The sequence below is a fragment of the Ornithorhynchus anatinus genome, chromosome 9 (genome assembly GCF_004115215.2).
Source record: "Ornithorhynchus anatinus isolate Pmale09 chromosome 9, mOrnAna1.pri.v4, whole genome shotgun sequence".
In the NCBI taxonomy this organism is placed as follows: Eukaryota; Metazoa; Chordata; class Mammalia; order Monotremata; family Ornithorhynchidae; genus Ornithorhynchus; species Ornithorhynchus anatinus.
The window spans coordinates 51651891-51677391 of record NC_041736.1 but is presented as its reverse complement, the minus strand read 5'-3'; the positions used below and the strand labels follow the sequence as shown (position 1 = coordinate 51677391).

Sequence of the window (25501 nt, the reverse complement as noted above, 5' to 3'; positions counted from 1 at the left end):
CACAACTAAATGATAAAACTGAAGTGATTATAAGATTTACCTTAATTGTTCAGAATTTTTTTAAAAATCAGATCTCCATCTGTTTTGGTGTAGTGATTCAAAATGAATTTATTGAGCTTCCACAAAACTATAGCACTGTACTGAATAGTGAAGAGGATAAGCATAATTTCTTTTTTGTCCTCTGCCAGAAATTTCTCTCTTTAAATAAACAAAACAAAAGTAGTTTATTTTGTAGAGAAGTAGGAATAGATATTCAGAACCCTGACTTCCCAAAGTCACTGAGTGGCCTGGGTTTCTGAGGTCCCTTTTATGCCAAATAAAGCTAATGTCTCTATTGAATTGAAACCAACTGTCTTTAAAAAGGAGAAATACAGATCTTGGAGCACTCTTAGTTAAAAGCAAACTTCCTTTTTGGAGGGTAGTTATTTAATCATTATGTAGAAAATATTGAAAACTTTGGGTAATTTAGAATATAAAATATGAATTGTTCAAATATAAAATCATATCAAAATTATTTTGTGGTACAGATGTCCATGACACATTGTTTTATTTTAAATGTCAAACTCACAACTTAGTGATTAAATCCTTTTTCTTTTGAATATTTTTCAGTGTATTTTCCCTCAACTGCAGTTTCCTATTTAAATGATTTACTGTTTTGCAGCCAATTTCTTATGTGTGATTTTTTAAAATAGGCAACTTTTATCGTGTTTTCAGGGCTTGCTAGTCTTACTTCCGTTTCTCCCCTCCAACCTTTCTCTGTGACCTTTAGGCAGATACAGCAGTTTTTCTCTTTTAAATATCAGACTTGTGCAGACCATTAAACTCCTTTAAAAATAAGGTTTTATAGATAAATACCAGTAAAACTTGATCAAATGAGGTTGGCTCCTGGTGGACAGAGAACATACCTGCCTTCTCTTGTACTGTACTCTCAAGTATTTAGTACAGTGGTCTGCACATACTAAGCACTCAATAATTGATTGTCTTGGTGGAAAGAGCATGGGCCTGGCAGTAAGGGCCTCGGTATTAATGAGGGCTTGGTCAGGGAAGCCCTGGGAAGGAGGTGCTTGTTTAGTAAGGCTTTGAAGGTTGGGAGAGAGACTGTTGGATATGAACAGGGAGAGCATTCCAGGCCAGAGGTGAGATAAATGAGATCAAGGTGCAGGTGAGTAGCTTGCCATTAGAGGAGCGAAGTGTGAGGGCTGGGTTGTAGTAGGAGAGTAGCAAAATGAGGTAGGAAAGGGCAAGGTGATTGAGTGCTTTAAAGCCGACGGAAAGAAGCTTCTCTTTGATGCAGAGGGGGATCAGCAACCACCGGAGGAATGGGGAAACAAAGACTGAACAGTTTTATACAGAAATGATCCGGTGTAGTGAAGTATGGACTGGAGTAGGAAAACAAATTCCACAGTTGTTATCTTTAATAAAGAATTGTTGTATTCAAGTTAATAGGGTTAGTGATGGCTGTCTAAAAATGTTTTCAAGACGTGCGTGTGGAAATTGTTTGGATCAGTAGTTTTAAAATAATTTAAAAATGTTCTTTCATACATTTCCAAATAGTTAGGACTTCATTTCCCTCCTACCTCTCTCCCTGAAATAGCTTCAGGAAATTTTTCACTGAAGGTCTATCTTAAAAAGTTATTATTGGAGGCAAAGCGTGTGGGTTGTGAATTTTTATGTGAGTGATAATGTACTTTTCAGAGCCATTTTTCACTGATAAAATTAGCACTCGTGAGGTGAATAAAAGAGGAAGGGCTGTTTTCTTCAGACAAGATTATCCCTGTGTCCATCATTTAATTTTTTGTATGAAGTCAAAATGATCAGGTTCATATGTGCTGACTATTATCATCAGTTGTGTTCTACCTAGGCCCAGACCTTATAATTTATAGTTCATAAAACATACACATTGAGTAGCAAATACTGGCATGGCATGAATAAGTTGAATTGCCTAATAGACCAGTATGCCTAAATTACTCTAATACCTGCTGTAAAATTTTTGGTCCTTTTTGCTTTTGCTACTTGTTCCATATGCTTTGCAGCACTCATTTTTTGGTAAATTGCTGCATGCGTGGAACATTTTCTACCAACCTCTTTGTCTTCTATATGCTGTTATATTTTATTGTGAACCTTACTACTTGAATACGGAGTTCTACAGTGGGGGGACAAGAATGGGTTTGTATAGAGCCCGTTATTCATTTGGAAACATAATTATTAAAGGTAAGATCAATTTCAGTATTTATAAACATGCTTTACAAGAAAAACTTGCTAATCTGAAAAACAGTTCAAGTACACCCTGACCCTGTTTTCAGTAATGTGAGAGTTTAGTGAAGTCATGTTTTCTTTGTAGTGTGGGTAATTTAAAGTTCCCATTTTGTGACTCTGCAGGATCTTATGGTTGGTGATGAAGCAAGTGAATTGCGTTCAATGTTAGAGGTCAATTATCCAATGGAAAATGGCATAGTCCGAAACTGGGATGATATGAAACATCTGTGGGATTACACGTTTGGACCAGAAAAACTTAACATTGATACCAGAAATTGTAAAATCTTGCTCACAGAACCTCCTATGAATCCAACAAAAAACAGAGAGAAGATTGTAGAGGTAAGTTTTAGGTGGTGTGATGCTTTCATTTTTTTAAAATGCCTATAGTGTTAGCATAGATTAACAGAATCCATAGATAATCCATCAGCCTTATTTTGTAATAACTTCCACCTGCTCCCTCAACTTTTTATGTGATAAGCTTAAACCATACTGATTGAGAGCCACTAGGCAGGTAGCGGGGAGATTGGGACCACCAATTGCCTCCTTGATTGGAATTGCCAGAGACTGCACTCAGGTAATTTTTGGAAGTCTGGGCTTTCATTCATTTAATCGTATTTATTGAGCACTTACTGTGTGCAGAGCACTGTATTCCCCTTTGTCTTCACCCCTGTCTCCTAATGGAGAGGCAGATGATCAGTAGAAAACAATCAAAAGTTGGGTAACAGGAAAAAAAACCGGGAGACTTGGGTAATCCACGGTTTGGATGATTAACTCATGAAATATTTTAAGTAGGTCATAACCCTACATTTACGATATTTATAAAGTGTAGATCTCTGCCCATTGCTCCTTCAAAAGAAACCTTCAGTGGTTCCCTTATGCTCCTCAGATAAAGCTGCATTCTCTTGTGTCTATTATTTATAATCTTTCTTAAGTATGTATATTAATCAGCTAACTCCCATTAGATTATCATCTCCTTGAGGAAAGGTATCATATTTCTTCTTTTGAATGTTTCCCAAGCCCTTAGTGGTGTTGATTGGAACACTGGCATAAAGACACATGCAGTCCTCCAACTTATGACATAGTTCCTGAAACCACAGAAGTTAGAAGTAATTTTTTCTTGGAAACAATGTTATAAATTGGAGGTTGGATACTCAGTGAGCCATAATTATGTATTTAGTTAATTATAGGTGAATAATATATCTACATTAATATATCTATATAATAATATTATGGTATTTGTTAAGAGCTTAGGTTCCACAGTAGGGTAGCTGAATTTTACTCTTTTTGCTTTGTTGACTCCTAATGGCCGCTTCTTCTCCTCTCCCCCTTCCCCGTGATATCTTTAAACTTCTGCATTTTCTCCCCCAGTGAAACTTTAAAATTCTTTCCCCACTTCCATACATCTCTCAAGTGCCCCCACCAGAGCTAGTCCCATAAAGGAGGAACTAAAGTTAAAATTCTGAAGTTAAAATTCATAGGGTGTAGAAGCTGAAACAGTGTAAAATTAGAAATGTTGTAAGTGCCATTTGTCATAACTTGAAATGTCGAGTTAAGGAATGCCTATACTTTTAATGATTTCATGAAGCTATAGTATAATATACATGCTTTAAGCATTTCTTCATGAAGCATAAGAAAAGCTGTTTATTTTTCTTTAAAATTAAATCTATAGATATATAGAACATAAAAATCTTCTACGCCATCTCATGGCTATATCAACAAATCATTACATTGGAATTTTCCTAGTTTACTTTCTCAAGAGTTTTTTTTTCTTGTTGTTATGGCAGAAAGTCCATGCAGTCCATATGACCACATTGTGTTCTGAGGTTTTGAAGGAAATTTACTCACAAATTAATAATTTTCATTTTATCCTAAGTTTAAAGCCTTTAGGAACCTTACCATCGTGTAGTTTGCTTAATACTTTGGTAATATTTAGATTATGAGCCTTTATCTGTACTGTAGTTCATAATGTCCTATTTTAATACTCTCATCTGGGAAGTCTTATTGTTTTAATGCTTTAAGTAAATGTTTATTTGCCATCTGATTCATCAAATGATACAAGAGAAAGAAACTTGTCTTCCATCGTTTCTGCCTTTGTAAAGAGGATGTTTGGAAGACATGTTTGACAGAATACTTAGTGTGGTTAAGTGCTTCACATAAATACAGAAAAGTTGAAAATTGGCAGCTTCCGATTTTACGTACTTCAACAACATGGTAAGCCAGGAAGGTATAGGGAAAAGTCTGTGGTTCGAGGAGGTAATTGTGAAAGTAATCATATTTATTGAGCACCTACTGAGTATAAGGCACTGGACCAAGTAGTTGGGGAAATTACACCCAGAGCACAAGATATGTTCTCCTTCCACTCTATCGGGGGAGATGGACATGAAATGATTAAAACAGTGATATCAGAATAAACTGGATATGTGTGTGTGTGTGTATGTACATATATATATACATATATTCACCTGGTGTGTGCTCTTTTTGTGTGTATATGTGTGTGTTTGTGTGCGCACACCCACAAAAGAGCAGAGGTTGGGTGTAAATAAACACAAGTGCTATATTCTAGTAGGTTTCTATAATTGAGTGGTAGGAGTCAGGAGACCTGAATTCTTGTCCTGCTCAGCCTCGACCAATCTTGGGCAATTCATTAATTTTTCTTCATTTTGATTATCTACTTATATAATACATACCTCTCTGTAGCTCACAGGGATGGTTTGAAGATAAAACTAGATAATGAATGTGAAAACACCTGGGAAAAATAGTTACATTATTCATATTGTTGGCAGCCTAAATACTTAGGATAAAACTTCGGTACCTGTTTTTTAACTCTCCTAAGTTTTCACAGTATGTTTCTTTTCCTTTTCTAAGATGATATTACCATCTATCTAAGGTGGTCAACTTGAACCACATTTTAAATTTCTGGGAAAATTTTAAAAGGCCACTATTGTGTAACTCTTGCTGTAATAAAGGAGGTTTTCATTTCTCTGATATTTAAAAAAAACTAAACCAAAGTTGAATTTTAAAAAGCCTATCATTTTAATAGATTCTAGAAATCTACTTTTATCGAAGTAGTTGGGGTTTATCTTGACGCTAACACTTAGAGGTAGGATGAAGATTTTTAGACTCATTCATGTCCCCAGACTTCTGTTCTCAGCCACTGCTTCACTCTGATGTTGGACAAGTCCAATATCATAATTTCTGTAATACTTAAATGACTTCCCTCACTTTCATCAAGGTATTTATATTTATATTTAAAAATGTTTTTCAGGTAATGTTTGAGACTTACCAATTTTCTGGAGTATATGTAGCTATCCAGGCTGTTCTTACTTTGTATGCACAAGGTAAGTTAAATTTGACCACCAATATTTTTCAGTTCATTTTTCAGTTGTTGTTCAGATAATTCCAGGACACTGTATTTGAATATAAATCATCCATTTCAACATTGCAAAGCTTTTCCAAACCATAATTTTTACACACCCTATACATTTTTAGAGCTAAAGAAATAAAATATTTCCTATAAAAATGTTCATTTTTATCTGCACCTTTAAACCATAGCTAATTTTTACTTTTGTAATACACTCAGTTTGGCTAGAATGGGTATTGACATTCTGTCCAAAATGGCAAAATAATTAATACAGTGCCTGGGACATAATAAGCGCCTAACAAATACCCTAAAAAGAAGACAGTAATGGAATGTCCTTCCAACAACATGACTCCTCTGGATATGGAATGATGCAGTGTGGAAGAGATGGCTGGTGCATGCACTTAGCATAGGACTTGTCTGGGAGGCGTAGTACAAGAAGCAGCGTGGCTCAGGGGAAAGAGCACGGGCTTGGGAGTCAGAGGTCATGGGTTCGAATGCTGGATCTGCCACTTGGCAGCTGTGTGACCATGGGCAGGTCACTAAACTTCTCTGTGCCTCTGTTACCTCATCTGTAAAATGGGGATTAAGACTGTGAGCCTCATGTGGGACAACCTGATTACCCTGTATCTACCCCTGCGCTTAGAACAGTGCTCTGCACATAGTAAGTGCTTAACAAATACCAACATATTATTATTATTACAATCAGTTTTAACATGAAGTTCTGTAAGAGTGCGCCCCCTGCAGTAGAGGAGAACTGGATGTGACATTGTCTCATCTGGAGGATTTAAATGCAAACAGGAAATAGCAAAAAAACTCTCCCTCCCTCCTGCCTTTGTGGGAAGAAAGGGACTGAGAAAACATTAAGTTTGGTAACTCTTAGTAGCCACATTTGCAAGCCCTTGTAATACCCCATCAGTCAGTCTTCTTACCGATCTTTCGGCCTCTGGTCTGTCTCCCCTCTTCAGTCCATATGTCGCTCTGCTGCCTGAATTGTTTTCTAAAACGTCTTTTTGCACGTCTCCCCACTCCTCTAAAATATTTCATGGTTGTCTATTCTCTCTGCATCAAAGAGAAACTCCTAAACCTTGGTTTAAAGCACTCAATTAATGCTTGCGCTCTCTTTCTCTCCCCCTCTCCCCTCACACAAAAAATAATTCAAAGTCAGAAATAGTTCATATTTTCACTTAGCGTGTTGACTAGGGAATTAGAATATTCATCCAACAGCAAGAACGTATTGGGATGTGGTACATCGCTGTGTCCAAAGAAACCATTTTTAGGTTCGTGTGAGATGTCAGTACTTAGAGTGTGAGTTTTCCTTAATGCATGGTTTTGCAAGAATATTTCTCTCATTATAGAACCAGGTATTTTCATTGTTACTTGATCACATAATTATAATTCTTGACTGAATATAACCATATTAGACAATTTTTTTGGTTCTTGGGAATACATTACTGTGCTTTATCTCCTGTGGAAAGCTATTCTTTAGCGCTCTTTGGCTAAAGTCTTTATTTCCAGTGAGCCAGTTAAGAATGTTAAAGAGTGTATAGCAGCACTACTGGGTTTAGTTATATATAATGAAAAAGACCTGAAAGTCTGGTGACTGACATACTTGGTTCCTGAAACTACATCTAAAGTCAAAATGTTTTTAAGTGGAAACAAATATTCTTATGTAACAGTGTTACAAATGGCACTTCCTTGCATGCTCTCCAACCCCCTTCCAATTAAGTAACCATCAGCAGTAAATAGAGGTAGGGCCTTAAGGGAGACTAGTGTTGTAAAGTCAGAACCGTGGTACAGCTGAAACCACGTGTGAATTTAGAATGTTGAAAATGCCTCTCATTATAACTCAAAATGTTGTAAATCAAGAATTTCCTATACAGGGCAATTCCCCCAAGGAGCAGTGCCAGCACCAGTAATAATAATTGTGTGATTCATTAAGGGCTTACTATGTGCCAAGCACTGTTTTAAACACTGGGGTAGATGTAGGATAATTGTATCTGACACAGTCCCTGTCCCTCAAGGAATTCACAAAGAGGTTGGGAAAGGAGAAAATAAGTATCTGATCTCCAATTTACAGGTGAGGAAACTGAGGCACAGGTAAGTTAAGTGACTGGCTCAAGGTCACAGAGCAGGCAACCTGGGATCAAAACCAGGTCTCCTGACTCCCAGTCCTCTGTCCCCTTAGGCCCTGCACCTTATTAAGTTGTATTTAATATTTTAAAATGATATAGGAAAGAAAGCATCCAGTGAAGTTTCCAAAATTTTCAGATGATACCCTATATCATTTTTAAAAACAAGGTAAAATTAAGCAAACTAAAAACAGTGAAATGCTTTTTCATTTTTCTGTAGTTAATTATTTTTGTGTTTCAGGATCATCCCAGTGCCTGTTGTTTCTCCCTGGTAGTAAGTTAAGCTTTTTGGGTGAAGCAGTAATTCCTTAAGTTGTTTAGTGTATTAGAGCAAACACTGTGAAAACACTTATGTCTCAGAGTCTTAGGTACAAAAGTAGGGAAGTTGCCTAATTATACTGAAAAGAATATAATTTTGGAGCAAATTTTAGAGAACCCAAGAATTTGTCATCAGTAAATCTTATATCAATTCTGGATGTTAACTCTGTTGTACTCTTCCAAGCGCTTAGTACAATGCTCAACACACAGTAAGTGTTCAATAAATACCAGTTGATTGATTGACTCACTGTCAGATTGTTTTTATTTCAAATGTTACTGTTTTTACCTAGGTCTCCTGACTGGTGTGGTTGTAGATTCCGGAGATGGTGTAACTCATATTTGCCCAGTCTATGAAGGCTTCTCCCTTCCTCATCTTACCAGAAGATTGGACATAGCTGGGAGGGATATTACCAGATACCTTATCAAGGTAAGCTAGAAGAGGAAGTTTACTTTGTCATTTGAAGATCAAAGATCACTTAACAGTCCAGTATACTGGGGGGCTTACAAAAGACCACTCTACTACTACTAGACACACCATTCACCAGAAATCGTTATTTCTTGTGTATTGCCCCGTGATATTTGTTTCCTCATCTACTTCCTGAGTCAAGGAAAACTTAAAAGGCTCACACACTCCTATCTTGAGTTTATCAATAATTTTAGTTGAGATTTTCATATTTTTGGAGACCCTTTAGTCTGCTTTTATTTCGATTCAGCATATACTTGGAGCTTCGGAGATTCTAATATTGGGCTAGTCTCACCATTGAATGTTACAAAGAACTGTTAATTTCCAAGACACTTTTCAAATGGGAAATGGTTTCCTGGTTGGTCTGGAGTTCTTTTCAGTCATAAGAGCAGAGAGTTGTTTGGCACCAGCACAACAGGAAGGACAGTGACTGCACTTGCCTTGAACACTCGCCTTGAGCTTCCCACCTCACGAGACTTCCAAGCCATCTACCAATCAGTAGTGTTTACTGAGTGCTTACTATTTGCAGAACAGTGTACTAAACTCTTGAGAGACTTCAATAGAGTCCCTGCCCTCAAGTAGCTTACAGTCTAGTTGGGGAGACAGGCTTTAAAATAAGTCACAGGTGCAAAGCATTAGGGTATGTACATGTGTGTTGTGGGGGTAGAGCTACTTATCCTCCAGAATTCCTTATCTTCCCACCTAAACCCTGTCCTTCCCCTCATTTTTCTGTAGACATCACCACCATCCTTCCTGTCTCACAAGTTCATAATCTTGGACTTATCCTTGACTCCTCTCTTATTCAACCATATATTAAATCCATCGCTAAATCCTGTCAGTTCAACCTTCACATCGCTAAAATCTCTCTTTGGCCCTTTTCTGTTCTCCATTTACACTCACTCCCTCGGTGAACTCATCCGCTCTCACGGCTTTGACTACCATCTCTACGCAGATGACACGCAGATCTACATCTCCGCCCCTGTCCTCTCCCCCTCCCTTCAGGCTCGCATCTCCTCCTGCCTCCGGGACGTCTCCACCTGGATGTCGGCCCGCCACCTAAAACTCAACATGAGCAAGACTGAGCTCCTCATCTTCCCTCCCAAGCCCGGTCCGCTCCCAGACTTCTCCGTCACCGTGGATGGCACGACCATCCTTCCCGTCCCGCAGGCCCGCAATCTCGGTGTCATCCTTGACTCGTCCCTCTCGTTCACCCCACACATCCTATCCGTTACCAAGACCTGCCGGTTTCACCTCTACAATATCGCCAAGATCCGCCCTTTCCTCTCCACCCAAACGGCTACCTTACTATTACGGGCTCTCGTTATATCCCGGCTAGACTACTGTGTCAGCCTTCTCTCTGACCTCCCTTCCTCCTCTCTCGCCCCGCTCCGGTCTATTCTTCACTCCGCTGCCCGGCTCATCTTCCTGCAGAAACGATCTGGGCATGTCACTCCCCTTCTTAAACAACTCCAGTGGTTGCCTATCGACCTCCGCTCCAAACAGAAACTCCTCACTCTAGGCTTCAAGGCTCTCCATCACCTTGCCCCTTCCTACCTCTCCTCCCTTCTCTCTTTCTACCGCCCACCCCGCACGCTCCGCTCCTCTGCCGCCCACCTCCTCGCCGTCCCTCGGTCTCGCCTATCCCGCCGTTGACCCCTGGGTCACGTCCTCCCACGGTCCTGGAACGCCCTCCCTCCTCACCTCCACCAAACTGATTCTCTTTCCCTCTTCAAAACCTTACTTAAAAATCACCTCCTCCAAGAGGCGTTCCCAGACTGAGCTCCTCTTCCCCCTCTACTCCCTCTGCCATCCCCCCTTTACCTCTCCGCAGCTATAGCCTCATTTTCCCCTTTTCCCTCTGCTCCTCCACCTCTCCCTTCCCATCCCCACAGCACTGTACTCGTCCGCTCAACTGTATATATTTTCGTTACCCTATTTATTTTGTTAATGAATTGTACATCGCCTTGATTCTATTTAGTTGCCATTGTTTTTACGAGATGTTCTTCCCCTTGATGCTGTTTAGTGCCATTGTTCTTGTCTGTCCGTCTCCCCCGATTAGCCCGTCAAACGGCAGGGACTGTCTCTATCTGTTGCCGACTTGTTCATCCCAAGCGCTTAGTACAGTGCTCTCAATAAATACTATTGAATGAATGAATGAATAAAATCCATCCTTTCCTCTCCATCCAAACTACCACTATCCCACCTTTATTACTGTGTCTGCCTCTGTGCCGATCTCCCTCCCTCCTGTCTCTCCCCACTCCAGGACATACTTCACTTTGTTGCCAGATTATTTTTCTACAAAAAGTTCAGTCCATGTTTCCCCACTCCTCAGGAACCTCCAGTGGTTGCCCATCCACTTCCGCATCAAGCAGAAATGTCTTACCATTGGCTTTAAAGCATTCACTCACCTTGCCTCCTCCTAACTCACCTTGTTACTCTCCTACTACAACCTAGCCCACACATTTCACTCCTCTAACACTAGTCTTCTCACTGTACCTCAGTCTCATCTGTCTCACCTCCGGCCCCTCATCCGCATCCTCTTTCTGGCCTGGAATGCCTTCCTTCTTCATATCTGACAGACAATTACTCTCCCTCACTTCAAAACCTTACTGAAGCACATGTCCTCCAAGAGGCCTTCCCTGCCTAAATCCTCTTTTCCTGACCCCCCCCCCCCCTTATTCACCCCCCCACCCCCACTCAGCCCCACAGCATTTATGTACATATTAGTAATTTTATTTAGTTGTATTAATGTCTGCCTCCCTTTCTAGACTGTAAACTCCTTGTGTGCAGGGAATGTGTCTGTTATATTGTACTCTCCCAAGTGTTTAGTACAGTGCTCTGCACTCCTTAAGTGCTCAATAAATACAATTGACTGACAATAGCCAAGTATTTAAAGGATACAGGCCCAAGTTAATAGGCAACATAGAAGAGGAGGGAAAGTACGATGGGGAGGTGAAAAGTTAGTTAGGAAAGGCTTCTTGGAGAAATATGATTTCACTAAGGCTTTGAATATGAAGAAAGTGATGATTTGCCGGATATGAAGAGGGAGGGAGTTCCAGGCTGAAGAAAGACACATGAGCATGGAGTCAATGGTGAGAAAGATGAGTTAGCGGTATAGTGAGTAGGTTGGTGTTATGGGAGTCAGGCATGGGGGCTGGGTTGTACTGGGAGAAGAGTGAGGGTAGGTAGGACCAGGAGAACTGATTGTTCCTTTAGAGCTGATGATTAGGTGTTTCTATTTGAGGTGGACATAGATGGGCCACCATTAAAAAGGTGCTAGTTACGGTATTCTGGGTGTCATTTACTGTGTCTAGTCTTGAAGAGACACTGAACACCGAAAAACCAAGTATCATAAAAATATAGCACCAATGACTTTATCTTTGAGTATGAGGTCATAATGAGAGTGAAGTTAAAGCAGTTTTCATTGTTAAAATCACTATGGAAAAAGTATCTACCTTGTAAGATGAACAAATCTCTTCAACTTTCTATTTAATCATTATTTTTATGGTATTTGTTAAGCGCTTACCGTGTGCCAGGCACTATATTAAGCATTGGGGTAGATACAGTCAATCAAGGTTCGACACTGTCCGTGTCTCATGTGGAGCTCACTGTCTTAATTCCTCTTTTACAGACCAGATAACTGAGGCTTATAGGCACTGAGTTCCCCATGTCAACCAGCAGATAAGTGGCAGAGCTGGGATTAGAACCTAGGTCCTCCTGATTTACAGGCCTATGCAGCAGTGTGGCTCAGTGGAAAGGCCCAGGCTTGGGAGTCAGAGATCGTGTGTTCTAATCCCGGCTCCGCCGCTTGTCAGCATTGTGACTTGGGGCAAATCACTTCACTTCTCGGTGCCTCAGTTCCCTCATCTGTAAAGTGAGGATTAAGACTGTGAGTCCCACGTGGGACAACCTGATCACCTTGTATCCCCCCAGCGCTTAGAACAGTGATTTGCACATAGTAAGCGCTTAACAAATGCTGTCATCATTATTATTATTATTATTGTCCACTAGGCCTTGCTGCTTCTCTAATTCGTTTGGTCCCTTTTTGAGCCATTATTTAATTCTTTTGTTCACACAAGTAGAGTCTTCATTGTTTTTGGAAGAGCAGGGAATGAAGATGAGGAATTTCTTTTTCACTGCATTTTGTTTTTATTTGGTATGTAGTTGGCAAGGACTGTTAGCCGGGAGATACGATTTAGTGCATCTTTTAATCTCTTGCTAACCCATTTGTTTTCACATCAGCTGCTTCTGCTCCGAGGATACGCCTTCAACCATTCTGCTGATTTTGAAACCGTCCGCATGATTAAGGAAAAACTGTGTTATGTCGGATATAATATTGAGCAGGAGCAGAAACTGGCCTTAGAAACCACAGTATTAGTTGAATCGTACACAGTGAGTATTTGAGATGTGTAATGACTTTAAAAATTACCCTAAGCAGATTCTTTTTTTACTTTAAACCAAATAGTTTTTGTTTTTTGTAAGAAATCATCTGTAAGAAATCACTCGCTTCCTTGAATTCCTCTCCTCCAACTCTCTCCTGGACCCCCTCCAGTCTGGCTTCCGCCCCCTCCACTCCACTGAAACCACCCTCTCAAAGGTCACCAATGACCTTCTCCTTGCCAAATCCAACGGCTCCTACTCCATCCTAATCCTCTTCGACCTCTCAGCTGCCTTTGACACTGTGGATCATCTCCTTTTCCTCAACACGTTATCCAGCCGTGGCTTCACTGACTCCGTCCTCTCCTGGTTTTCCTCTTATCCTCTCTAGCCGTTCATTCTCAGTATCCTTCACGGGATCTTGCTCTGCCTCCCATCCCATAACTGTAGGTGTTCCTCAAGGGTCAGTTCTTGGTCACCTTCTAGTCTCCATCTACACTCACTCCCTTGGTGAACTCATTTGATCCCACGGCTTCAACTATCATCTCTATGCGGATGACATCTAAATCTATATTTCCTCCCCTGTTCTCTCTTCCTCCTTCCAGGCTCACAACTCCTCCTGCCTTCAGGACATCTCCACCTGGATGTCCTCCCGCCATCTAAAACTCAACATGTCCAAGACTGAGTTCCATATCTTCCCTCTCAAAACCTGCCCTCTCCCTGACTTTCCCGTAACTGGACAGCACAACCATCCTTCCTGCTTCACAAGCCCGCAACCTTGGTGTCATCCTTGACTCCACTCTCTCATTCACCCCACATATCCAGTCTGTCACCAAAGCCTGCCAGTCTCATCTTCACAACATCGCCAAGATTCACCCTTTCCTCTTCATCAAATCCGCTACCACGTTAGTACATTCATCCTATCCCGACTGGATGACTGCATCAGCCGCCTTTCTGACCCCCCAACCTCCTATCTCTCCCCACTTCAGTTTATACATCACTCCGCTGCCTGGATTATCCTTCTACAGAATCATTCTGGGCTTGTCACCCCCCTCCTCAAAAATCTCCAGTGGTTGCCTGTCAACCTTCATATCAAGCAAAAACTCCTCACTACTGGCTTCAAAACTCTCCATCACCTTGCCTCCTCTTACCTCACTTCCCTCCTCTCCTACATCGTAGCCTGCACACTCCCCTCCTCTGATGCTAACCTCACCGTGCCTCGTTCTTGCCTGTCCTGCCGTCAGCCCCTGGCCAACGTCTACCTCTGGCCAGGAACGCCCTCCCTCCTCAAATCCGCTAATCACATTGCCCCCGCTTCAAAGCCCTGTTGAAAGCTCACCTCCACCGAGAGGCCTTCCAAGACTAAGCCCCCTTTTCCTCAGCTCCCCCTCCCCTCCGCGTCACCCCAACTCTCTCCCTTTGCTCTATCGCTCCTTCCCCAACAGCACTTGTGAATATACATATAATTCTATTTCTTTATATTAATGTCTGTTTACTTGTTTTGATGTGTATCTATCTGTAATTCTACTTATAGTGATGGCTGTTTACTTGTTTTGATGCCTCTCTCCCTGCTTCTAGACTGTAAGCCCGGTGTGGGCAGGGATCGTGTCTTTGTTGCCGAATTGCACTTTCCAAGCGCTTAGTATACAGTAAGCACACAGTAAGCGCTCGAATACGATTGAATGGATCTGCATTTTACCCACATTATTTTCAGATTTTTTTTTTAAATAGAAGATGCGAGGTGAAAATCTCCCACTGTAGCTAGAATCTTTATCTACTTTTGACAGAAGGGGCCAGTATTGAACCACGATTTAATAAGAAAACTATATTGCAGCTGGTGGCTCGGTTAAGTTCAGAAGGTGGCGCTGTTTTCTTTGAGTCAGTGTTCCAAGCCCTTTAGAGGAACTGTTTGACTTCAGATTTCTTCTGAAGGACAAAAATTAAGCCTCACTTCCATGTCACATTTCAGCTGGTTATCAGAGTTGCTGTGGCTGAAGTTTTTCCAGTAATAATTGCATTCTGTCCAGGCAGCAGACCTTCTACATCCCATCTTAATTCAGTTTTCCCTAGCTGGGTAAAATGCCCCTCCATGTCGAAGTGTACAGCGAGGTCTTTTTCGCTCTGGAACTGAATGCAGTGAAGTATTTTCTATTTCTTATATTAAACTCCCACTTACCTCCTTGGCTTACGGTACAGAGAGGTGATGGACTCTGAAAGACTTTGCGGGACCAAGGAAGTGGAGGAGGGAAGGGAAAGGTGTGGGAGGGTAGGATGAATTGCTTGGGAAGCTGAAGGGCGGGAGGAACTTGCCTCAAGCAAAACCATGTTTACATTTACTCTTCCCTCCACCCGCAATCCCCTGGAGTTTATTTTAAGCAAGCTGCACTGTGGTTTGCAAAATCACACAAGATTTTGAGGAGGAGATATATTAAGTAATTTCTCTATGAAATTTCAGGTATTTCAGTTTATGATAGTAAATTTGGGCTCCTGCACGGTTCTCTTTACTCTATGACCACACACTCTGTGTGAGTGATTAATCCGGATAGGGTAGTTAATTGGGAGTTGCTTTGAGCTGTTTTTCTCATGAGCAGATTACATGTATTTGTGACTAATTTTATTAAACTCCAAAAAATGATTGATTATCAAGTAAGATACAACTTTTCAATACAGCTACATTTGAATGCTGCATCTAATTTTAGCATCACATGCTGAAATGTAGTAAATGCCAATACACTACTACACTTAGTTGGTATGTAGCTCAGTCTAGTGGTCTAAACTGTTTTAGAGGGAGTTCCCAACAACATTTATCCTTAAATATAAATGTAGTCCACTTCTCCATTTTCTCATCTGCCATGTTCATTTGGCTTGTGAAAATATTTAAAATATAGGTTTTAATTTAGGATTTCCCTTTTCCAGCTTCCAGATGGCAGAATTATCAAAGTTGGTGGTGAGAGGTTTGAAGCACCTGAAGCTTTATTCCAGCCTCATTTGATCAATGTAGAGGGAGTTGGTGTTGCTGAATTACTGTTTAACACAATTCAGGCTGCCGACATTGACACTAGGTAAGAGCAGAAAATTTAGGCTGTTTTAGTCTTTCAGAACTGCTTAAAGGAGAAGTTGGGTGGTAGTGACTGAGCAGGTTATTTATTGGTTTTGTGAGAGTTAGTATACCATTATTTTTTTGATGGAGTGCTGGCGACCATCACATAAATTATGTAATAATGCCTTAATTCTGAGATTCACTTTTAAGCACTTATTGTCTAATATGCCATTACTTTGGGGGATTTTTAGGGGTTCCGATTTTAAGCAGATATCTGGGGCAGAAAATGAACAAGAAATTAGATTGTCATACAGGTGGTAAACTCCTCAAATAGAGACCTGCTTATTTTTATAATACCCTTCAGGGCTGAGTACAATATTTTTGTACAGAGGAGTTGGTAGCTTAATGAGTAGGGAAAAATATTTGCTGGAGTGATAAATCAAAATGCAGTGTTAACAGAAGACTGTCAGATTTTTTTGTCTAGATTGGTTCTAATCATGATAAACTCTTAATATGGAGGATTGTGCAGATAGTCTTGTTTAAGGAACAATATAAACGGTAGTTAGCATAAATGGATTTTGTGGGGTTTCCTCATTCAGTGCTGTGTAATAGCTCCAGCACAAATACTGTGCAAGGCATTATTCTAAACTAAACTGAGACAGTGTGTATCATATCAGTGTATTTGTATAGGAGGTACACTAGTTTAATTGTAAATAACTTGTAAGTGCTTAGACTATAAGCCCCATGTGGGTCCGGGGCTGTGAAAAGTCTGATTGCATTGTATCTACCTAGAGCTTAATACAGTGCTTGGCACATTGTAAGGATGTAAATACCATAAATGTTGTTGACCTGATTATTATTGATTCTGAGCGCTTGTGGATTTTGCTAGGCAATAAAATCTGGCTTCTTCTCCAGGTCTGAATTCTATAAGCACATTGTGCTTTCTGGGGGTTCGACTATGTATCCTGGGCTGCCTTCGCGTTTGGAACGTGAACTTAAACAGCTTTATCTGGAACGAGTTTTAAAGGGAGATGTGGAAAAACTCTCGGTAAGTCTTGAGCGTGGTGGTCGATTTTGAAAGAGTAGGAGTCCTGAAAACCAGCAGAGGGAGCCAGGTCGAATTTATAGCCTTCAGGAATCCAGTTCCAGACTGAAGAAAATGGTGCAGTGAGGTGAAGAGTAGCTGTTGGTTGGTCTGTTTCCTCTTTCTTCTTGCTAGCCAGCCTCTTCACTCTAAATCAGTCAGATCTTACTCTCGATCTTACTCCCTGTCCCCAGTCCAGAGCCCAGTTCAGATATGGCCCATCCTCTGGGGTTCAGCTTGTTTTAAAGTGAGTGAATGGGGTGGGGTCCTTTGGACTGGGATCCATCTCTACAGACCTAGCTGGCCTACTACATTAACACTCTATTCTGTCTTTTCTCATGGCTCACAAGATTTTTTTTGGAGGACCTTTTCCACTCTTGGAGGAAGTACTGTTTACATGTTTATCCAGTTTGTTATAACTAGTTATTTAATTTTTAGCAAGGAAATCTACTCTTAAATCATGAACTAGAGATCAGTGTAATCCAAATATAACAGTGGAGTGGATGTCTTGGATTGAAGTTGAATCCACGAAGAGGCAATGTGGCCTTTTTAAGTAAAACTCCAAGGACTCCGTCTTTGTAAATTTGGTGATCAGTTTGGCGTGCAAGTCTTCACAGACTACTGAATGTATTTGAACTATAGCTAAATTTTTTAGATTAATTTGAAATATTTTTAGAGTATAAAGCAGATGGAAAGAATGGCTGTAAACTTGGAATTTTACGTTTGTTTCCTGTTTGAGCCCGATATCTCAACGGTTAATCTGTTAAAGAAGTGAAAAACAGGCAAATACTGCAGCAGGCAAATGAATGTCCAGACCTCTTTTCTTCTATTCCATTGTCTAGTTCCCTCTGAGATTTATGTCTTTTTAATCCATTGCTTTGGAGTTCCCTGTACTATGCACATGATTTGCCAGTTTCCTCTTGATGGTGCTTTTTTTTTTTTTTAATGCTGATGGATGTACTTGTTTGTAGACTTTTTCAGTATCTGTCATACTGCATAGCTAGTTGTCCCACAGTGGGTATTTTCACCACATATTTTGGGTAGTTTTTGAGGGCATCACCTGCCTCAAGAAGTGATCACGGAAGAAATGGGCTGGTCCTGTATGTAACACAGCACTCAATTTGGGCCTGCTTTCTTTATGCCATTCCCTAGGCTTTTTAAACCTTATCAGTTGCACTTCCTGATAAATGACTTCAAAACCCCATACTATGATTTTTTTTAAAGATCCCATTACATTTTGTTTTCTATAGCATTGCATTTTAATTCAATAGAAAACTGAATTAAGGGGAAGAGAATATCCAATTAGTGTACCAGTCTACCTTTTCAGTCTTTTAACTCCCTCCTCCTCCCTCTATAGAAATTTAAGATCCGCATTGAGGACCCTCCACGCCGAAAGCACATGGTATTCCTGGGCGGGGCCGTTCTAGCAGACATCATGAAAGACAAAGACAACTTCTGGATGACCCGACAAGAATACCAAGAAAAGGGTGTGCGTGTGCTGGAGAAACTTGGTGTGACTGTTCGATAAACTCAAAAGCTTGTTCCCATCACGTCCCTAAAGCTTTCTTTTTTTTTTTTCCTTTATTGCCAATCTTTGAACTCATTCAGCTACATGACATGGAAAGGCCTGTCTGTGCCCTTTGACTGGAAAGGTCAGGTTTTGTTCTGGTTCCTTGGGGAAGCTTTTGTTAAATATTTGTTAATGTGGCTAAATTTGACTATTTAATTCGACCACTTCCCCCGCAAACAAACCGTGAGAGCCAAAGGGCCTGTCTGCTGCATTGTTCCTTCTCAGTAGGCATTTGGATAATTCCGGTAGGCTTTTTATTTCCAGGTTACTGCTATAATGCTGCTAGCTTTTGTCTTTAGCACACCAGGTGGTTTGCCTTTCTTAGCATAAGAAAAACTTTTAACTGCAGCTTTGACATCACATTAGTGTGGGAGGGGTGCCTTTGCACCCTAAACTGCGTTTCCCTGTAGTGTGGAGCTTTAAGTAATTATTACTACAACTCTACAAAAAATTCCATAAAGCCTCCAGTATTATCATCTTATTTGGGAAACGTCAGACTATGAACTAAATCGGTTTTTGTTGGATTTTTTTGCGGGGAGGGTGGTTTTTGAGCTGTATATCTTTTCTGCTATGGGATATGTAGGGTGAACTTTATTTACAGTACTTTATTTTGTAGGTTTTCCATTAATTTTGGTATGCCATGATACGTTTCCATATGATAGAGAGTAAGAGTAGTATTATGTTATTTGTTCCCTTGCCATGTGGCTAAGAGCTATGGTTTAAAAAATAAATAAATAAATAAAAATCCGGGACTGGGTTCCCTGCAGTCCATCAATTGAAAAGTAACATTTTCACAAATGCTTGTGATCACTCTACTTAACAGATAAAAGCATTACCTTGTAAAAGTTGGTATTTTTGTAAGTGCTTTTGTTTATTTCCGAAGCACTTCTATTAAAATTCACAATTACAATAACCCAGTGCCAAGTACAGTTCTTGCAAATAGATCATCCAGAAGACTGACCAGTGCATATTTAAATAAAATGAGTAGAAATTTATAGTCACTGGCAGAAAATTATAAAGCGTTGCCTTTACTTGCTTCGGTTAAAAACAACTGAGTTATGGGACTTGTTGCCAGTTGGTAAATATCCACAAGTCATTTTTGCTTGCCTTGATTTAATACCTAGAAGGGAAAGTGGTGAAATCTGTTGGAAATGTTGTTTACAAAAAACCCACAAAAACAAACCAAGATTAAAATTCTTAATTGTATGGAAAAAGAACTGCTAATTATCTATCCAGCATCCTTTACGCTTACAATATGAGTTGTGTAAGTCAAATGTATAAGAAAATGCATAGCAAACTCTGTCAATGTCAGGAAACCAAATCCATAAACTACTTCTTGTACGGTATTTATGAAGAAAACTGATAGTATCATTCATACGTGAATTATTTCCAGATTTGCTGGAGAATAAAATAAAAGGTGGTATCAGTTTTTAAACTTCCAACTGCAAAAGAAGACACAAAGCTTCCTTTCATTCCAGAAATGTGTATTTGCAAATAATTATCTATTTAGGAAAACTCTTTCTTTTGGCTGACTAAAACCTAAAGAAGAATTGCTGTGAGTTGCTAGAGAAGGGAATTAAGTCAAAAGTAGTCTATTTGAATGAAACAAGCACAAAAAAAATTCGTTGTAATTATGCAATGATGTTTTCATGAGGGCATTTGAAGTCTTTTTGCCCTTAACTTGAACAAATAGAACTTACTGGCATGCTGGACATGCTTCAGTACATGCACTTATAACGGTTACTAGGTTTTAGGGCTATGGATATCTTGAATTCCTCAAGTTTTCTGAGTGAACTCTGTAGGTGAGATGTTCTTACAAGTATCATAGATGCAGTCAACTTTGAGAGAACCTGCATTTAGACAAGTACTAGGTGTTTTTTTCCTCATAAATAGAATGATTTACCTTTGGACACACCATTGAAACCATGGACTAAACCAAAGAAAGAAATGGGACCTTTTTGAAAAAAGAAAAACACAAAAATGCTCAGATTTCATAAAGGCAGGATTTTTTTTTTAACTAAACCTCATGGTGCTTTGAGCAACTAAGGCTCTTCATTGTGCATCCCTATCCACACAAATTGAGTTTAACACCATGTTCTGTATTCCAGGTTGAAATTGACTTTAGAAAAAAATGTATCCCTTTGGATATAGATGTTTTATTTTGAGTTCTCAGTGGGTAGGAAAAAGTTCCTTCAGTGTATTTTCTTCCTGCCCTCACAGCTTAGTACTTTGCTGTGAAACAGGCCAGGGTTTGTTTAGCTTTGGAAGTCCATAATCACTTAAATTAAAGCTTGCAATTAGTTTGAAATCCTTTCATTTTTCAGAAATTAGAAATTGAGATGCCTTGACATTTGAACGTGTTCTTCATGTTACGTCCTACTTTTAAACTTGTCTCTAAAATCACCCCAAACAATGATATTTAGGCTGTTAACTAAGGTAGCTTATTACAAAGGCTTCAATGATACAACACCTGGAAAGCAGTTTAAAACCATCAGTGGAAATCTAAATAGCAGTTTAAATATAATTTGAAAACACCTCTTTGATTAAAAAAATAAAACCAGATTTTTCAAAGTAGTTTTACATTTTGTTTTTCTTTCTTTTGCTGTTTCATTTCATTCATGCTTTCTTTTCTCCTGACCTAGAACTCTGACGGACATATGACTCTGGGTAGTCTGCTGGGAGGAAAGCCAGGCTAGCCAACACCCAAACTCTTTTCACTGGTTAATGCTGTGTAAGTGGGTCCAGAATCCTTGGCTGAGACACTTAAAGATCAATATGTCAGATTTCATGGTCGTATATTAAGTTATTTTGATGTTATTTCAATAATGTTTTATAAGACAGTATGAAGAAGTGACAGTTTTAACCGAAGTTAAGCTTTCCTCAAAGGGTAAGTATTGTTTCTTGAAGGGGTGCGGGGGGAAAGCAGTCATGCTATCTGTAGAGTTGACAGTAAATAATTGTTAACCATCCTATTTCAAGGATTAAGGGTTCCCAGCTGTCAGTGGGGTGGCTAGATACCCCAACCGCATTAAAGAATTCTAGTTCCTGTCCTCCCATCTCCACCTCCCCTTTTGCTGACCTTGTGACATAACCAGCATAGGAGAATCAAAGGGACAATTGGAAAAAAGTTTTTTTGTTTGTTTTTTTTTTTTTTTTACAAAAGTTCACGGAACTCGCTTAAGCTTCTTGAGCTTATCTCTGGGCTCATGGGCAGGGAATGTCTGTTTATCGTCATATACTCTCCCAAATGCTCAGTACAGTATTCTTGCACCCAGTAAGCACTCAGTAAATACGAATGACTGAGTGGACCTGTTACCCCCTCCATGACTCCAGTGATCAATCAGTGGTATATGATCACTTACTGGGTGAAGAACACTGTACTAAGAGAGTACAATTCAGTAGGTAGACATGATCCCTGCTTTCAAAGAGCTTACCATCTAGGTCCCTTAAAACACAAGCTCTACTTACGTGCCGTAGTGTCAAAAGCTGTAGTAGAGGGAGGCTGCATGTCTAAAATAAAAATAATAATGTTTGGTGTGACCGTACTGTGTGCAGGGCACTGTGATGCCATATTGGAACTGGATGGGGGAAAGACCAGATGCAAGCTGGACAAAGAGCTGTCTGCTGGATATTTCTTCATTTCACTACTATCCCGTAGCATGAACAATCCAATTTATACAGTTAGGTGAGCCATAGAAGGATTGTCCCCTCCTCAGCTCTTAATTTGTGTAACATCTTGAGCAAATTGCTTAACTTTCCTAAGGCCAGCTAAGAGTGGGTTCTCAGCATGGCTGTTGGGTTATTATGACTGTACTGGGAATTATTTGAAGAAAGCTTCTTAGAAGAAATAGGATAGGAGAGCTTCTAAAATGGCAGGCTGTGGTCTGATTTGAGTTCGGGAGGGAGTTCAGGGACAGTGTGAGCAAGAGGAGGAGGAAGAATCAAGAGCATGGTATGGGAAGAGGCATGAGCTTAAAGGGCACCAAGAATGAAAGTTGGGGAATAGTGGGAGATGAGAGCTGTAATTTAAGATGGGAGGAGGTGATTGAGACCTTTAAATCATCAGTGGTTTTTACTGAGTGCTTGGGAGACTACAATACAATAGTTGGTAGACACCATCCCTGCCCAGAAATATTTTCATATACCTTTTACGGCAAATGCAAGCAAATATTTAAATATCATAATGTTTTCTTCCCTCACCCAAAGGATAAAAGGAGGCTTCATAAAATTGCTACCATAATTCAGAGTATATGGGATTCCCAACTTCCTGGGTATTAGAATTTGTCTTATCTACCTACATACACCCTCACCCCCCTTAATTTATTTTCCCCTTTCATGTCTGCCACCATGTTATAGTTTCTGTTTTTCATTGCTCAGGTTCCCTGTATTTTAAGTTGCTCTTTTGCTTTCAGATCCAGAAAATGGCAAATGAAAGAGGACAATAAGTCCTCAGAGGATTTGGGAACCAGCATTTTCATTTTTATACTCACCCCAGCCCCACAGCACTTATGTAAATACCCTTAAATACTCTACTATTTCCCCTATATGTAACTGATTTTCATGTCTGTTGCCCCTTGTAGACTATAAGCTGCAATTCTTTTATAGTGTAGTTTGCCAAGCGCTTAGTACAGTGATCCCTGTTCACAGTAAGCACTCAGTAAATACAGCTGATTGTTACCTTGGATTGCTATAAAAATATATGCCAAATATTGATAAGCTTTCAGTTCTGCACACTGAACTTCCGAAAGTCTTGTTGCAGCACTTGATAGTGTTTCATCGTTCTACTGACTAATAATCAGCAGATTACGTTTTGTGATCCTACTTTATGTTGTGTGACATCAAATCTGGAAATGTTTTCTCTGAGGTGGAATGCTGTCTGCAGCGTATGTCTTTAGTTACCTTTCATGCATTGGAAGAAAGAAGGAAAGTGGTGCTGGCAGCATTTTAACTACCGGATGTAAGATTAGCCCTTTTCTTAGTAATTTTGATTTCATTATAATGGGGTGAGAGAGTAATTCCCTCTTCTTGCTTATTTTGTTGTTATAGTGGAAAAGATTTGGGCACTGTGGCTGCCACAACTGCTGAGCCATCGACGTTGAGGGATCTTTCTGGCAACTAGATGAAATCTAGGTGGATCATGTAGCGGTGGCCCTCTTCCAAAGTATGACACTGATGAGGAAGGCTCAGGGGAAATCAAATGTTAAAGAACTGTGAGGTTTGGAAGAAGGATGCATAGTAGAATAAGTATAAAGTAATGTCCCCAAATACCTCAAATGGTGGCTGCTCAAGTAGGTTTTGTCCAGGAAGAGGCAGATAGAGGGGCCTTAGCTTTTAGTAGAGTTATTACACTAGAGAATATGCGTGGTCTGTTTTCTCTAGGCTGTTGGCCTGCTGCTAAAATAATTAGCTGTTCAGCAGACAGAGGGGAAAGAATCACATCTGCACAGGACAGGAAGACTAGGACAGTAGAAAAGGAAAAAATGCTTGAATCACAGCTGCCTACCATGCAGTTCCAGGGCTTGCCAAGAAAATGTAGATTGATTTAAGGGGAAAAGCTGAGGAAACCATTTAACCCCAGATATCTTGGATGTGTGACAATCCCTGGGAAAGCCATTTCCAGTTAGAAACGACAGATGGGTCATTTCAGCCGTTGTGCCTTGACCTTCTATGGTCCACGAGCTGGCCACCAGGCTCGTGTGGCATCTTTAAAGCACAACTTTCAGAAGTGAGCCAAGGGGCAAGTTTTCTTCGTGTGTAATCGGGTACTTCACCATTTTGGACTTAGAAAAATCTAGTCTAAAGGGGCTTTCGTGAGCAGCGGGTTTGTGAGAGAGAAGCCCTGTGCTTGTCCTCCCAGCTGCACTTTTCGGCTGCTCCAGCTCAGCTTTGGGGCCGGAGGAGAAAGGTGATGGATGGTCTGTCTTAGAGCGCCTGGTTCTGGGGGAACACTGACGTCTTGCTATGCGAAATGTGGATTTAGATGGTCATCTCCACTTGACATGACATTTCTATGGCGCTTGAGGGGTTGAAGAAATGTGCGCCTAACTCAGTTGGCCCAAGTATTTCCCCGACCTCAGCCGGCTAAGTGCCTTGAAAAAAAAATCACTTATCCTCTTTATGCCTTAATTTAACTTACTAAAAAAGTGGGTCTAATGCCACAGGCTTTACAGGAGTGGTTGAGGCCCAATTATTGTGGGAAATGGGCTTTGATATTGAAGTGATTCATAAGAGCAGGCTATTCTGCTCAGAGCGGGTGAGCTGTGCCCCTGAAGAAAATTAAGTGGCCGCCCTAGCCATTAACTAATAAATGGCATGTTGGATCAAATGGACACTTGTCGCACTTTTAGGATCAGTGTTGGGGTTTTTTAAAAGCAGGAACTAACTTAAAGGAGCAGGTGTTCATTTTGACATGGGGAAGGGCTTGACAAGGGAGTAAATGAATGGAGTTCCCAAGTCTTCCATCACAGCAGTAAGGCACGAAATAGCATCCCAAGTGATTAGGTTTAGGAGAGCCCTTGTCATCCAAACCTTAGGAGGAGCAGTCGTGAAGTACGTTAAACCAGGTCAAATCTCCCAGAACTAGACTTTCCCTTTGAGCCCCTTTGGAAAGGGGCAAGTCCAAGGGAACACTTTCATGTATACGTCTGTGATGACAACTTAATGGAAGGCCCATATGTGAAGAATAGATCATGTAACTAGAGCGCTTGCATTTTGGGTAAGATGTTTTGGGACCAGTCCGCAGCAGCTGTGAGACACTCAAGCGGCAGCTAATTTAGCTAGCTGAATTCAAGAATATTCCCCAGATCTCCCAAACAATGAATAGCAGTGTTGTTCACGATCACCGTTACTACTTACATCCTCCTTTTGACTGGGAGCAGAGGGAGGAAGCCTTTATCAGGGCTT

At 40.4% G+C, this 25501-nt stretch overlaps 1 protein-coding gene across 1 annotated transcript in view; it reads left to right on the top strand.

Moving 5' to 3' along the window:
• The window catches only part of ACTR2 (actin related protein 2), a 34660-nt gene extending 13488 nt beyond the window's left edge, over positions 1-21172 (top strand). The window contains exons 3-9 of the mRNA XM_029071801.1: positions 2380-2595; positions 5522-5594; positions 8355-8491; positions 12770-12919; positions 15821-15966; positions 16860-16992; positions 18386-21172. Of these exons, the coding sequence (XP_028927634.1) occupies positions 2380-2595; positions 5522-5594; positions 8355-8491; positions 12770-12919; positions 15821-15966; positions 16860-16992; positions 18386-18556 (1026 nt within the window). The 3' untranslated portion in view covers positions 18557-21172. The remainder of the gene's footprint in view (positions 1-2379; positions 2596-5521; positions 5595-8354; positions 8492-12769; positions 12920-15820; positions 15967-16859; positions 16993-18385) is intronic.
• Positions 21173-25501: the final 4329 nt, after the last annotated feature.